General features: G+C 36.6%; 1 protein-coding gene across 4 annotated transcripts; it reads right to left on the minus strand.

The window, feature by feature from the left end:
* On the minus strand, window positions 1-16,138 carry LOC117329089 (heat shock 70 kDa protein 12A-like). Of its 4 annotated transcripts, none has more exons than XM_033886806.1 (10): window positions 16,065-16,138; window positions 11,655-11,728; window positions 9,847-9,897; window positions 7,844-7,957; window positions 7,247-7,300; window positions 6,394-6,480; window positions 5,943-6,239; window positions 5,114-5,341; window positions 4,465-4,624; window positions 1-3,971 (listed from the first exon to the last, which is right to left on the minus strand). In XM_033886806.1, exons 2-10 carry the CDS (start codon window positions 11,673-11,675, stop codon window positions 2,902-2,904), a joined length of 2,082 nt encoding a protein of 693 aa, XP_033742697.1. In that variant the 5' UTR covers window positions 11,676-11,728; window positions 16,065-16,138; the 3' UTR covers window positions 1-2,901. The 4 variants fall into 4 exon arrangements, with proteins under 4 accessions (XP_033742697.1, XP_033742695.1, XP_033742696.1 ...); XM_033886804.1 differs by lacking the exon at window positions 16,065-16,138 and adding an exon at window positions 12,033-12,857; XM_033886805.1 differs by lacking the exon at window positions 16,065-16,138 and adding an exon at window positions 11,997-12,857.
* Between the last annotated feature and the right edge of the window lie 18 nt (window positions 16,139-16,156).

A 16,156-nucleotide genomic window follows, 5' to 3' on the forward strand; every position in this document is an offset into this window, starting at 1 on the left:
AAAGTCTGATGTTGTATTTTCGTGCGATTTTCGGTTTTGCTGTTTCAAAGTTCATCAATTCATGCCAAAGTAGATAAAAAAACGGAATTATTTTAAACAATCAATATGCAAAAACAGATCAACAAAAGAACGTAATTCTGAAGTTTTCAAATTAAAACTTTTACAATATAAAAAACACAAACAAAATGATTAGCAAATTATGATTTTAGAGAAAATCAATTAATTCAAAGGAAGATTTTTTTTATTAACAGAAATCTACAAAGTTTGATAGACTGGATCCAGCAAAGTCAATGTAAATCCATCATTTAAATATAGAACATAAAGGCTTATGATCTATTAAAATATAATGTAACAAATCATGGTATATTGATTATATTATTCTTTAATAAGGCAAAGTTGTAGTTTCTGTTTAGCTAGGGGTGAGTTTAATTTCTAATGAAGTCTTATCTAAATCTGGATTATACTTCTATCTATGCATGGGTATTCCTTTATACATTTCAAATTTTTAAATTTACCTATAATTGACTGTTAACTTGCTTTTCAAGGTCAAAAGAGGTCAATGTTTATGTTTTTGTGGAGTCAAATCTGGTCAAACAATGCTTGCACTACCTGCTATAAACACTCGTGAGCATAAAGGCTTGGTTATTTTGTACAGGAAGCTGAACAAATTAAATGTCAAAAGCAAGACCCGTGATGCATATTAACAATTGGTCAAGTTACTTCTGTTCCATTTCACCAGAAAAGTGATTTATATATCTTGTATATTATCACTGGATTGTTTATTTAAAGGAACCTTAATTAAAATGATAAAGTTTCTCGATTAGCTATGGTGGAGCTTACTTAGCAATCAAATCTTGAAAAGGTAGTTACAATAAATACCACATGCTGACTTAATTTAAATGAGATGAAGAGACATACATTTACGTGTAATTCTTATACTTACATGATAAATACAAAAATAGCGAATGTTGATAATATTTCAAATTCTAATCATTTGACAGCTACGTATATATACCTTAATGACAAGGAAAACAAAAATTAACCGAACAAATCAACATACATATTACAGACACATAAATATAACAAAAATAATTTAAAAAAAAACAAATAAGATATTGTAAACACATTCTAGCCTTAGTATAAAGTTTTTCTCATAATGCTCAAGGGCATTTTGATGCAAGAGATTATGTTTGTGAAAATGTTTCTGTCTCTCAATGCTTATCAATAATAAAACGATCTCTTAAGGTAGCTAAGTTGAAGACAATCCACAAAAATATCTTTCTGTTATTGCAGCTAAGCAATGAATAAAAATTCTGTTGTCACAGCTACAGAGCTACAATATCACAGCTAGAGAACATAAAAATTACCTAAGGAGAGCTACGATTTTGCAGCACTGCTATGGACAATAGTCACACGCAGAGAACATACTAATTCTCTATGGAGAGCTACTTTTTGCAGTAATGCTATGGACAATAGTCACACCCAGAGAACATACAAATTCGCTATGGAGAGTTAATTTTTGCAGTAATGCTATGGACAATAATCACAACCAGAGAACATGCAAATTAGCTATGGAGAGTTAATTTTTGCAGTAATGCTATGGACAATAGTCACACCCAGAGAACATGTAAATTCTCTATGAAGAGCTACTTTTTGCAGCACTGCTATGGACAATAATCACAACTACACAACATACAAGAGAGGTATATCAATACCTCTAACACAAGGTATAAAAAGTGTGGTATTACACTTTAACAGGTTAATATATACATGTACTGGTTATATAATAATTTTAATTTAATTCCGGTATAAAACAGTAATTAACAATATGAAGGGTAGAAGTTAAGAAGACAAGTATGGTGTTCTAGACGGGATACCATTACACACTGACCAGCTATTCCGTCTTGATATTTGGTATTCTTTGTTCAATGATCAGTTCAAAGGAATTTACTATTCCCTTGTACATAGACTGATGCCTTTTTAAAATTTGATTTCATTTGAATTACATTAATTGATTGTACATTTTTTCGAATTTGAATAAATGTACATTTGTATATATCAAAGTTAATGAGACCCGACGGCCAACATGTGATGAATCAGCTTGACACACAGCCAGTCGTGCGTCAAATTTGATTTTGTTGCATATTTGACCCGAGGTTTCAGGTAAATTGATGCCTTGTATATAAAATACTGCTAATATTAAAAACGATCAGGTAAACACAATTACTGACGTCCTGGAGGGAATACTGCGCATATGAATGTTAGTATCCCCGAGTAGATATTTGGTGTGCTAGTGCCTACGGAACACCGCAAATTTCGAAAACTGATTTACATTATGGAAAAATCCTAATCATCACAGATAGAGCGTTATAACTATGTTGGTTGTTGATGCCAGTTTTTCTCAATTTCACTCTAAATAAATAGTAAAGCTAGAGCAAAATATAATTGGCATGCATAAGTGCAGATGACGTGAAGGTCATTATCGCAAAATAACAGTACATTGTTCACATTGTGTAGGTGAATACAAATACAGCATCTCTCCACTTGAATCAGGGTATATTTGCTAAATCCGTGCTACACCTCAGACCGTTATCAACAAACCGTTAACACCAAACACCAACATCCTTAAATGACTGTTGATATGTCATTAAATACCAAATCAAACCCAAAGCAAGCAAAGTTCCAACAAACCTTGTACAGAAACATATGTCAAAACAAAGCATGCTGAAAAACGATGAAAATCCATGAAAGATAATTCTATCATCGACCTTGTTGTTTACAAGTGTAAGTTGCAACTATAAAAATTAATTATCATTAGCTGGTCAGCTGTAATAAAAAGGTAGTTTTTATTTTTCCATACAAACAACCAAAGTTATAAAGTTAAAGTTTTGAGAAAATCTTCTACCCAAGGAAGTTACAGTAAGCATTTGTGACGTTTCCCGTCCTTTTCTCTGTAGCCTTTACCTCTATGTCTGTGCCACTGATGTTTATTTCCAGTGTTACTGTGGCGTCCAGACCTCGCTGTCTAGGTGACAATTCCACCCCTACAAACCCTAAGCAGGCACACGAGTTCTCGTACACAAATTTTGGATCCTTGTCATCTGAAGCATAGAAATCGAACCATGCCTGTGTCTGATCATCATTCACTGGGTGGTAGTCTTTACCATCCTGGAATGTCCCATACTGCACCAAGTCGCCTTTGCTGACATGTATGTCAAATGCATCATCCACATAGCTGTGTCTGCCATGCTTCCACTTTTTCTTAGGGTCGTCAAATCCCTCTAAGAATGTTCTTTGGTGGCCTATTCCATAGGTATACTTACACACACGAGACTTGACTGCATCCAATTCAAACCCATACATTACAGCACCTTTCAAAATTGCTAAATTTGGGTCAGAAGGAATCACAATTTTGTATTTGCCTGCAAATTTATCTTTGATAGCCTGTTGCATCAATGGAGACTCAGCATAGCCCCCGACAACAAGAATGGTGTCTAGATTATGTAACTGGGGGTTTTCTCTCAACAATTTCTCCACTTTACTGACAACATTTGTTATTGATTCTTCAAAAAACTTTTCAAAAATTGCTTTGTCCATTCTCAATTTGTCCTGTTTAAATTCCAAATGATCCTTGAAAGGTGTCTGACTGATAGCTTCCCTCAAACTACACCCTGTCGTATTTTCATATTCCTCTACCAGTGTTAAAGGGATACGGATAGTGATCTTTCCCATTACACCGTTTGGGTCATAAGCACATTTCTTTAATTCGAAATCATCAGCAATAGCTTGCCAGTCAGCTGGATAGTTTTCCTTCAGCTCGGTTAAGACATCTTGACCAAACAACCGTTGAAGAAATCGTGTGAACTCTTCGTTGACCCTGAGACCGCCCCAGTAGCCCCCTGTGGGTTCATTGATCTCTTTCAGATGGCCATCCTCCAGAACCTCGTGGGCTGTTATGTCAATTGTCCCGCCTAAAATGTTTCAATAATCAATATATTAACTTAATTCTTTACAATGGCACTACAGAGAGGACAATCCTCTTACGAAGTTACAACACATATTTGTTTAAAGTGATTGTTTTGATTGTCCCTCAAATTAGTATATTATGCATTGGATCATCATTGGCAGTTTTGAGTTCTGTGACCCAAAGTGACCTTGACGCTTGACCCCTAAGTGGATACGCCAAGTCATATACTTTCTGACATGGGTTTTTCTTCATCATATACAACTAGAAGTATGAATGAAAATAGCTAACAAAAACCATAATGATAAATAAGTCACGCTCGTCAGCTAATACAGTTCCAGTATTTTGGAGTCAGTAAGCTTTACCTCAAGATGTACTGCTTTATTTCAATTTGTAGTGCTCTCCAAAATGGCTGTTTAAGTAAGATATATTGCCAATATAGTAACTACAGGTAAGCATTTCTCTTGGGTAGGATTATTAGATAAAGAATATAAATTTACCTCCAAGGTCCATTATCAGATACTTGGCACCTGCCTGGAAGTTTGCTATAGAGGGTCCATCACCCGGATGTCGTACAACACTGTTAGGTACTCTCCTACAGTACAGGGATGCCGCCTCAGGCTCCAGGGCCAAGGTCAGCTGATTGTCTTCTATCCCAGCCTGTATAACGGTTACAGATATTACAGAACCAGCTATCTCTTCAAGACAAATATTGTTAGTCATAGTCTTTATTCATGTTCTTATAATAAAGTTAAAATAGAGACATTTGAAAAAGACTGTTGGAGACTTGGATTGATAACCATGAGTGATTTTGTTCATGTTCACTTCAACACGTTCTGGTATGCAATCTTTACATGTGTACTGTACTGAATCGCATAAGAATGGTGATTTACTTCATGCTCACTAGAGAGGAAAGCCGGAATACCCGGTGAAAAACCACCGACCTACGGTCAGCATCAGGCAACTGCCCCACGTGTGTTCTGTCTGTAGCGCCAAGGGGAACCTACACATGACGTCTGAGGAGTAACCCTCTGGTTTATGGACGAGCGACGGACAGACGCATGACTGAATGACGACGGAAGGAGGATGGACTATGGATGCAGGGTGATTTGAATAACCCACCAACTGATGATTTTGGGCTAAACCTACCAGATGTGCTGCCTCTCTCATGAACTGTTTGGCTTTCAGGTTCCAGATTGCCGGTACAGTAAGCACCCAGTGGATATCGGACTCGAGAAAATAGGCTTTGGTATCTTTGGAATTCATATCTTCTACTAACTTGTCCTTAAAGAACTTTATGATAGCAGAAAAAACTCTGATAGCTGGCATTGTCATCCCGTTCTCTGACTCAAACATTGTGTCCCTCGTAAGTTCATCCTGTAAATATGATCAAATGAAAAGTGAATATTGAGCGATTCACAGATATTATTTTTTATATACAGGTATATATATTTTACATTAACAACTTAGATCAAAAGCAATCAGCTAGATTTGCAATAAGTCAGTCTGGAAAGGAACTCAATGCATAAAAATGTATTCAAATATTTCCCCCCTGAGTATCTACAGAATGGTCTATACTTGTTTTAAGAGCCAATGAGGTCTTTCCAATGCCTCAGCCACTTCTGTCGTTTGAATCCAAATGACAAAGGTGATCAAAAGTACACAGTAAATTTTGTTTGAGATCAATAGACAGAAAACGTATGTTTATATGACTACAGATTAGAATCCAAATGATTCTTGTGCTATAAACCAGAAACTCTCCAGGATTGAAACCAGACTCCTTGTCCAATCCCAGACACCATAGGGACACAATCTCAACCAGTCAGTGTTACAATCAGAAATGGACTATAAAATGATCTTTGAGTACTACATGAGGTTATATTCAAGAAAGTATGGTGCTTTATAAAGATTAAAATATCTTCAGCACAAACAGTTAAGAATGTTTGAATTATATAACTAGATCTATATCAAAACACACCTTCTGTTCATACAACTTCATTTTGAAATGCTTAAAGAAATAACAGTTTTCTTCGGCATTTTCATCGTCTTGGAATTCTGAGTTGGCTTCATATCCAAAACTTTTAAAGTTTTTGTCGAAATCCAGTAGTACACATGTTGGTGCTTTTGCCGTCATTGTGGTTTTTGCAGCCCATGTGTGCATCTGTATCTGAGGACCTGCTGAATGCTTGTAACCATCTTTTGTACAATAAGCAAATCCAGAAAAAGTAGTTCCAAAATCAATCGCTGCTACAATGAAACTTGATTTTTTGACACTCTGAAAAAAGAAATCATCAGCTAGCTGATATGTTTCAATGACTACAAAAGTTGTAAAATATTGACAATTTTTTAATGTAAAATACTGTCGCAAATGGAGATGGTCTGCTAAATACTTTAATCTAAAATTCTAATTTCATTTGGAAATGACGTACCTTTTTACCAAACAATAAATGTGTTTTCTGTCTGTGTGTGCCTTCATTGGACAATGCTGAAGTACAATCTCCTTGGAGTACTGGCCTCTGAAAGGAAAGATTTGTACCAATCTCATTGAATTTGATGTAAGATCGTCAAAACATCAGGCCTGCCTAACAGTTTTAAAGATATGTCTTTTACTTGAAATATCTCCATTTAAAAGCTGAATTTTATCTACAATTTTATCTACGCTAAAATTAAGATCATCAGGGTATATTATTAAATCATTTCTTGGAATTAGCAATTTCAATGAGTACAGATAATTCTAAATAGACTTGAACATTACATTTCAAATAATAAGAGGCCCAATTGGTCTGTATCGCTCACCTGATTCTACAGCAACTTTGAAATTGATCTAGGTCATTTCTGCTGATGCTAAGCTGATTACCACTTTAGTTAAGTACCAGAGTAGGCAAGGTATATTCATGTCAATAAATTTTCTAGTCCTTTTTTCCAGCATACTATATGGCCTAATAGCAGGTCCTATTTGACCACTGGGACCTTGAATACATGTCAAGGTCATTCATCGTCACAAACTCGGTAGTGCTTCATTCAAGCATGCTACGGGCCCAATATCAAGTCCCTGTTGGTTATAAAGAGGTTGTTTAAATATCTGGGCCTATTTCACCTCTATGACCTTGAATGTAAGTCGAAGTCGTTCATTTGAACAAAGTTGGTAACCCTTCATTCCAGCTTGCTTCAGGGCTTCTTGGTTAGTGAGAAGAAGTTGTTTAAATGGAAAAAATGACGCCCGCAAGTCGAATGACAGACGACACGCAACAGCATAAAATTGAGTACATGTATATAATTTACCTTTGAGAACGATGGAGAAGAATCTGTCGACAATGTGTTTGGTACAGTACTCAACTGAAAAAAGAATATTCACTAACATTAAATAAAATCTTAATTCAGTACCATTCTAATGATTTCAATATCATTTATTAATTTACCTTGAGCTTTCAAAAATGAAATTGAAAAAACATTAAATTTTCAAAGATATTAACTGTAAATCGTTAAGATAGGAAAAAGAAAAAATCTTTAGATCGAAAAACCCGTGTTACAAGTTTTTGACAGAATAAATTAATCTGTGCAACAATTGACAATTTTAAGCCGAAAATTCTGCATTAACACTGTCTTGTACTTTTTCATCTTTAATTTAGTCATTCCAAAGGAAGTAAATTATCATAAGTTCCTCGCCAGTCTATTCCCAAAATAATCACCTTGTTTCATAAAAAGACTTTAGAAAGCACAGTTATATGAATTTCAACATAAAATAATCTAGTAGTATGAATTAGAAATATCAGAGCTTTGCTGTGTTGAGGAATTGTATTACTTCCAAATGTAATTGAAAACTTACAATGAAGACTTATATTGGTTAAAATACTCTATATGTTTATCCACAAAACACACCTTTTGGGAAGATGATGTGGAAGATGCAGTTGCAGTCGCTGCTTTGGCTGGTACTGGTGATGATTGCGATGTCGATACTGCAGTTGACTCGTGCCTGGATTTACCCTTACCTCTCTGTAGTACACATGTATATATATAGTCATCAATTGTCTCTCTTGGTCACTCTTACGGCATGGTACATATAGAGGATATGAATACCATTGTGATACAAAAGCTATAACTGTAGATATTTATTTTGACCAGCTAACAACTAAATCAGAAAAGTACAATAATTAAAAATTTAATTACACTCATAATATCACTTAATCCGAAGGTTTCTTATGTTTTATTTGTCCTTTAGAAATCTGATATTGGCTGACTAACGGTCCATATCAGGTGATTTTTAAAAGGCTAATAAAACGGCCCATATCACATTTTTAAAAGACTGATAAAACTTCAGAAACCTTCGGATTATCATAATACTTGCTGTTGAAAAAAAAATAATATTCAAAAATTGCATTCAGTGACTTTAGCACTTAACCACTTAGGTATTTACATTTCAAGTATGTATTTAAAGTGACCTTTAATGATTTTCTTTGTTGCAATCTTGGATGCATTATCAAATAACTCAAATTGCTGAGAAAATAGCCATAAACATGGATTTCTATACATCGGTAATTATATACCATTATAGAAGGCAAATATTTGGACACCTATATTTGTCATTACAGTGTCAGTAACATCATATTATATATGGCACCATATGCACTATCTTAGTACGAGAGATCCCAGAATATCTTACTTTAATCAAACAAGTAAAAGGAGAGGAATTCCATTTCCATTTTTGACTGAACTAAAAATTAGAAAAAGAAGAAACCTTTTTTTTTCAAAAAATCAAGATAAAAATGGCTCATGGTGCCAATCCTCTATATTTTATGTTGTAATCAAACCTTAGCCAGTATTTTTTAGGGGATGACATCTTTTTGTTGTAATTTAAGCTTTAGCAAGTATCAATTAAGGTATGATATTTTGTTGTTGTTGTGATCTTAGCTTAAGCCTGTATTATGTTGTAATCAAAGCTTTAGCCAGTATTTGATGGGAGTATGAAATCTTTTTATGTTGTAATCAAAGCTTTAGCCAGTATTAATTAAGGTGCCACATCTTTTTTATATTGTAATCTAAGCTTTAGCAAGTACCATTTAAGGTATGATGTTTTTCTTCTTGTGATCTTAGCTTAAGCCTGTTTTATGCTGTAATCAAAGCTTTAGGCAGTATTTGTTATAGTATAAAAATCTGTTTATGTTGGAATCAAAGCTTTAGCCATAATTTGTTAAGGTATGACATTTTTTTTATGTTGTAATCTAAGCTTTAACCAGCATTTGTTAAGGTATGACATATGTTTATGTTGGAATCAAAGCTTTAGCCAGTATTTGTTAAGGTATGACATATGTTTATGTTGGAATCAAAGCTTTAGCCAGTATTTGTTAAGGTATGACATATGTTTGTGTTGTAATCTAAGCTTTAACCAGCATTTGTTAAGGTATGACATATGTTTATGTTGTAATCTAAACTTTAGCCAGCATTTGTTAAGGTATGACATATGTTTATGTTGGAATCAAAGCTTTAGCCAGCATTTGTTAAGGTATGGCATTTTTTTATGTTGGAATCAAAGCTTTAACCAGCATTTGTTAAGGTATGACATATGTTTATGTTGTAATCTAAACTTTAGCCAGTATTTATTAACGTATGACATTTTTTGATGATTCTTTAAGGATTCTATTATGAACGTGAATTTATTCCAAATGAGTAAATGGCATTGAACGAAAGTTGAACATAGTTGTCTGATATTTTATCTTATTTCTATTTTGTGGTTCTTTGTCAACCATGGAAACCACAAATAATTATACACAATGATCATTTCACGTTATGCAGATGCTGAAAGGGATAATGAGGTTCAAACTCAAAGTGATTTTAATCCAATTTTATTTCAAATAAACCGTTCTCTTTCTTCACTTTAAACTTACCTTTTTGGAGGAGGTTTTGGAAGCAGTTGATTTCACAGGACTGCTGCTTGTCTGATATACAAAATAACATTTGTTATTATATTAACATTTTTAACTGTGAAATACCTAGTATCAGAAATAAAAAATATCATTAATATAGGAAAATCTATTTATTTGGATATATTTTGTTAATATCAAGTTCAAAAAAAATCAAGCTTGGATGGAATTATAAGGCCCAGATGTGTTTACTATGGTTTATATAGGTAAGTCATAAAATATTTATGTAGTTTGAAACAGGCAAACGCGGATGAAATTCTAAGCTGGGAACAATATTTGACTGCGTAATGACCAGGAACTGATGGACAGGACCTAAATGGGTCTTTCCCCCTTAGGAAGATAGTACAATTTTCTGGGGTAGTATCTTCCTCTGAGCAGACATTAAACACCGACAAGTATATTGTTTTTACCAAAACTTAAAATATCATATCCTATTCTTTCACTAAAATACCAGGGAATGTGGTCACCATGGAGAGAGCTTTAAATATATCTGTCACAATCCGACATTGTTCCACCTTTATATGATATGTAAGTATATTAGCTGAGCACGTGAGGTATACACCACGTAAGACGCGCTATTGTACGGCTGGGTGTTTTGGGCTGCGGTAGTCAGTAATCCACCCGGGTCGATAATGGAACTTGTGCCTATATTCTTGGAAGAAGCTTGAAATTACAGTCACGGTAAGTTAATATCTATTATTATTCTCTTTCTGAATGTGTATGTAGTCGTTGATATTAGTATGTTTGTCGAAAGGTGGTTTTAAGCGTGTTTAAATATAGTTGTTATTGTGTTTAGCGAGAACGCTAGTGCACGTGCGTGAGTACTGTTTAACTTACCTGTATGGACGCACTAGGGTTATTGTATAATTATTTAACGCTTACAAACATGTTTATATATAATATTATTTACTGTAAACGTATGAATACCAAGTTTAGGGTTTAATTTGGTATTTTGTAGCTTCACGTGAGTGAACGCTGTCCAGCGGTGAAATGTATGGAAGCCGCGTGGCACCATTGTAATGGGATACATAGACTGTACTGTTTGTTGACAACCAAATTGTGTACCACAATTAGTACATGATGATTATGGGAGGTAGAGAACACGGATACAGGTGTACTCGAGGGTAGCCAGAGTAGCGGTGGAAACATCATATGGAGACCCGCGGATGGGTCATGGGTCGTATCAGGCCTTAGTAATACTGGACTGACGCCATCAGCGTGGGAAGTAGCAGACCCAACGAGGCAACCGGCGGTTCAAGTAGTGTAAATATTCATCGTCGGTTCATGAGAAAGATAAACCAGCTTTTTTGAAAGTGATCAAGTGCATGAGCCTATTGACCTTTTTTTCTCCGATCAGTCTCACAATTAAATATGCACAACTAGGGACCATTCAGTACTTTCTGAGAAATAGCGGTAAAAACTTCAACTTGTAAAAAATAAAAATGGCCGGCTGTGGGCCATCTTGTTTCTAATCAGTCTCAAAATCCAATCAATCTGATTAAAATTAGACTTGTTTTTTCCATTCCCCTAAACTACAAGTCTTGTTTTAATTAGACTGAAAATCCAATATGCCCAACTAGGGACCAAGGGGAACATACATATAAAATTATTTGAAAATGATCCATACAATTCCTGTGGTCCTAGGAAAATTATTCCCATATCGATTTTTTTTTTTTTTTTTTTTTATCTGGTTAGCTCACAGTACAGCTATCATTAAGACACTGCAATACGAAAGTTAACAATTGACACATGACATATCACTTCTTACCTACCTTTCCTGTCTGGTTCCCCATGTTGTTCAAGACAACCGAGTTCTCAACTTCAACCTCGTAATTATAATTCCAATCTGAAAACGCAGCATGACAATATAAATAGTAGACAAGTGACACCACTAAAAAGGAATCAGTAACTAGCTTATTACAAATAATGATTTTGATAGTAGTTCTAATTGCTATCATTTTATATTGGTAAATGTAAACTGGTATTCTTCATTTATACTTTCGATTTCTATATGCCTAACGCTATATAACATTCCAATTACATATAACGTTGCATTGAAGACAATGCAGTATGTATGACAAGTATGTAAAATGGTATTCAGAATGTGTAATTACCTGATTCTGAAATGATTTAGAAAATAATTCCCATACCTCATTTCTGACATCAAAAACCACGGTTACTTATCTGAACTAGGAAGTGTGTTTCGGCTCCCGTGAATAATACGTACGTCGTGCCCGGCCCCGTACCCGATTACCGTACCATGCAGGACTTTAATACTGTAGTAAATAATACATATATGAGTTTACGCCGCGCCCGGACCCGTACCCAATCCGCACCAGGATTATATATAGCCATTACTTTTTTCCCTCAACAACAGCTCAATTAATATATATTTCTTTCTTGATAAATTGAATTCATATGAATATTTGAGAAACTAGACGATTTACAGGTTTCAGGACGTAACGCCGCAATTTATTTTTATACATGGTTTATCTTTTTTATGATTTCTTCGATTTCACTCTACAAGCAAACCTAAATGTTTCTAAAATATAAGTTTCAATGGACATTAGGGACAACGAATGTGTGTTTTTTTCTGATGTAGAAGTGTTTGGCGCCGCTTTTACCGATACCAGTATGATAAAGATGATGTTCATGTTCGCCTCTGAGCGGGTATGTTATTTCAAAGAATCTAGTGCTAAGCATGTCAGCAAAGTACTTAATAAAGCTTACATTACAACAGAAGAAATACCCGTATTTCAGCTAATCCTATTCAATGAAACATATCAATTAATGTTCTCTTTATCAACACTAACAGTAACAATTTGATTAATAGTTTTGCATGTTGATCAGAGCTATTCACAGCCGCCCATTTGCCTAACACAGCCTTCCTTAAAAAATGCTAAAAGTGTGTTTAACTTCTTAAGGACCATCTCTAGACTATGTCTGTAGTGTACGGGGACCAGAACATCTCTAGACTATGTCTATAGTGTACGGGGAACATCTCTAGACTATGTCTGTAGTGTACGGGGACCAGAGCATCTCTAGACTATGTCTATAGTGTACGGGGAACATCTCTAGACTATGTCTGTAGTGTACGGGACCAGAACATCTCTAGACTATGTCTGTAGTGTACGGGACCCTTACACCAAGACTAGAACATCTCTAGTCTATGTCTGTAGTGTACGGGGAACATCTCTAGACTATGTATGTAGTGTACGGGGACCAGAGCATCTCTAGACTATGTCTATGTCTGTAGTGTACGGGGACCAGGACATCTCTAGTCTATGTCTATAGTGTACGGGGAACATCTCTAGACTATGTCTGTAGTGTACGGGACCAGAACATCTCTAGACTATGTCTGTAGTGTACGGGACCCTTACACCAAGACTAGAACATCTCTAGTCTATGTCTGTACTGTACGGGGACCAGAACATCTCTAGACTATGTCTATAGTGTACGGGGATCAGAACTACTTTAGACTATGTCTGTAGTGTACGGGACCCTTACACCAAGACTAGAACATCTCTAGACTATGTCTGTACTGTACGGGGACCAGAACATCTCTAGACTATGTCTATAGTGTACGGGGAACATCTCTAGACTATGTCTGTAGTGTACGGGGACCAGAGCATCTCTAGACTATGTCTATGTCTATAGTGTACGGGGACGAGAACATCTCTAGACTATGTCTATAGTGTACGGGGACCAGAACATCTCTTGACTATATCTGTAGTGTACGGGGACCAGAACATCTCTAGACTATGTCTATGTCTGTAGTGTACGGGGACCAGAGCATCTCTAGACTATGTCTGTAGTGTACGGGGATCAGAACATCTCTTGACTATATCTGTAGTGTACGGGGACCAGAACATCTCTAGACTATGTCTATGTCTGTAGTGTACGGGGACCAGAGCATCTCTAGACTATGTCTGTAGTGTACGGGGACCAGAGCATCTCTAGACTATGTCTATAGTGTACGGGGATCATCTCTAGACTATATCTGTAGTGTACGGGACCACTACACAAAGACTAGAACATCTCTGGACTATGTCTATAGTGTACGGGGACCAGAACATCTCTAGACTATGTCTATAGTGTACGGGGACCAGAACATCTCTTGACTATATCTGTAGTGTACGGGGATCATCTCTAGACTATGTCTATAGTGTACGGGATCCTTACACCAAGACTAGAACATCTCTAGACTATGTCAGTAGTGTACGGGATCCTTACACCAAGACTAGAACATCTCTAGACTATGTCTGTAGTGTACGGGGACCAGAACATCTCTAGACTATGTCTGTAGTGTACGGGGACCAGAACATCTCTAGACTATGTCTGTAGTGTACGGGGACCAGAACATCTCTAGACTATGTCTGTAGTGTACGGGGACCAGAACATCTCTAGACTATGTCTATAGTGTACGGGGACGAGAACATCTCTAGACTATGTCTATAGTGTACGGGGACCATCTTTAGACTATGTCTGTAGTGTACGGGACCAGAACATCTCTAGACTATGTCTGTAGTGTACGGGACCCTTACACCAAGACTAGAACATCTCTAGTCTATGTCTGTAGTGTACGGGGACCAGAACATCTCTAGACTATGTCTATAGTGTACGGGGATCAGAACTACTTTAGACTATGTATGTAGTGTACGGGGAACATCTCTAGACTATGTCTGTAGTGTACGGGGACCAGAGCATCTCTAGACTATGTCTATGTCTATAGTGTACGGGGACGAGAACATCTCTAGACTATGTCTATAGTGTACGGGGACCAGAACATCTCTTGACTATATCTGTAGTGTACGGGGACCAGAACATCTCTAGACTATGTCTATGTCTGTAGTGTACGGGGACCAGAACATCTCTAGACTATGTCTGTAGTGTACGGGGATCAGAACATCTCTTGACTATATCTGTAGTGTACGGGGACCAGAACATCTCTAGACTATGTCTATGTCTGTAGTGTACGGGGACCAGAGCATCTCTAGACTATGTCTGTAGTGTACGGGGACCAGAGCATCTCTAGACTATGTCTATAGTGTACGGGGATCATCTCTAGACTATATCTGTAGTGTACGGGACCACTACACAAAGACTAGAACATCTCTGGACTATGTCTATAGTGTACGGGGACCAGAACATCTCTAGACTATATCTGTAGTGTACGGGGATCATCTCTAGACTATGTCTATAGTGTACGGGATCCTTACACCAAGACTAGAACATCTCTAGACTATGTCAGTAGTGTACGGGATCCTTACACCAAGACTAGAACATCTCTAGACTATGTCTGTAGTGTACGGGGACCAGAACATCTCTAGACTATGTCTGTAGTGTACGGGGACCAGAACATCTCTAGACTATGTCTGTAGTGTACGGGGACCAGAACATCTCTAGACAATGTCTATAGTGTACGGGGACGAGAACATCTCTAGACTATGTCTATAGTGTACGGGGACCATCTTTAGACTATGTCTGTAGTGTACGGGGACCAGAGCATCTCTAGACTATGTCTATGTCTGTAGTGTACGGGGACCAGATCATCTCTAGACTATGTCTATAGTGTACGGGGACCAGAACATCTCTTGGCTATATATGTAGTGTACGGGGATCATCTCTAGACTATGTCTGTTGTGTACGGGACCCTTACACCAAGACTACGACATCTCTAGACTATGTCTATGTCTGTAGTGTACGGGACCAGAACATATCTAGACTATGTCAGTAGTGTAAGGGGACCAGAACATCTCTTAGACTATTTCTCGGTTGTTTATCTAAAAGAAAGTAATGTTTACATCTGACTTTCAGGATAACGTATGCTTGTGGAATATCAAAGTGCATAGATACTCTGTACAGTACAGATATCTGTAAATTTGTATCCATCCCGATCTCCAACATTGAGTCTAATTTACATCACTCTATGATGCTATAAAATCCTTATGTACAAATGTATATAAAAGGCCTAAATTATAACATTTACAAATTATACTGCAGTACTCTAATCAGAGACGTACTGGTATGTCACACATCTGACATATAACGTCGCTGCTCTAATCACTACTGTATACTGTACTGGTAGCCGAGTGGTTAGGTGTCCCGACACTTTATCACTAGCCCTCCACCTCTGGGTTGCGAGTTGTAAACCCTACGTGGGGCAGTTGCCAGGTACTGACCGTAGACCGGTGGTTTTTCTCCGGGTACATATTTCCGCTATTTGGTTCAAATTTTGCAATCGGCTTTTGCAGTGGTCATTAAAACGCTTTAT

The sequence above is a fragment of the Pecten maximus genome, chromosome 6, assembly GCF_902652985.1.
Source record: "Pecten maximus chromosome 6, xPecMax1.1, whole genome shotgun sequence".
Lineage (NCBI taxonomy): Eukaryota > Metazoa > Mollusca > Bivalvia > Pectinida > Pectinidae > Pecten > Pecten maximus.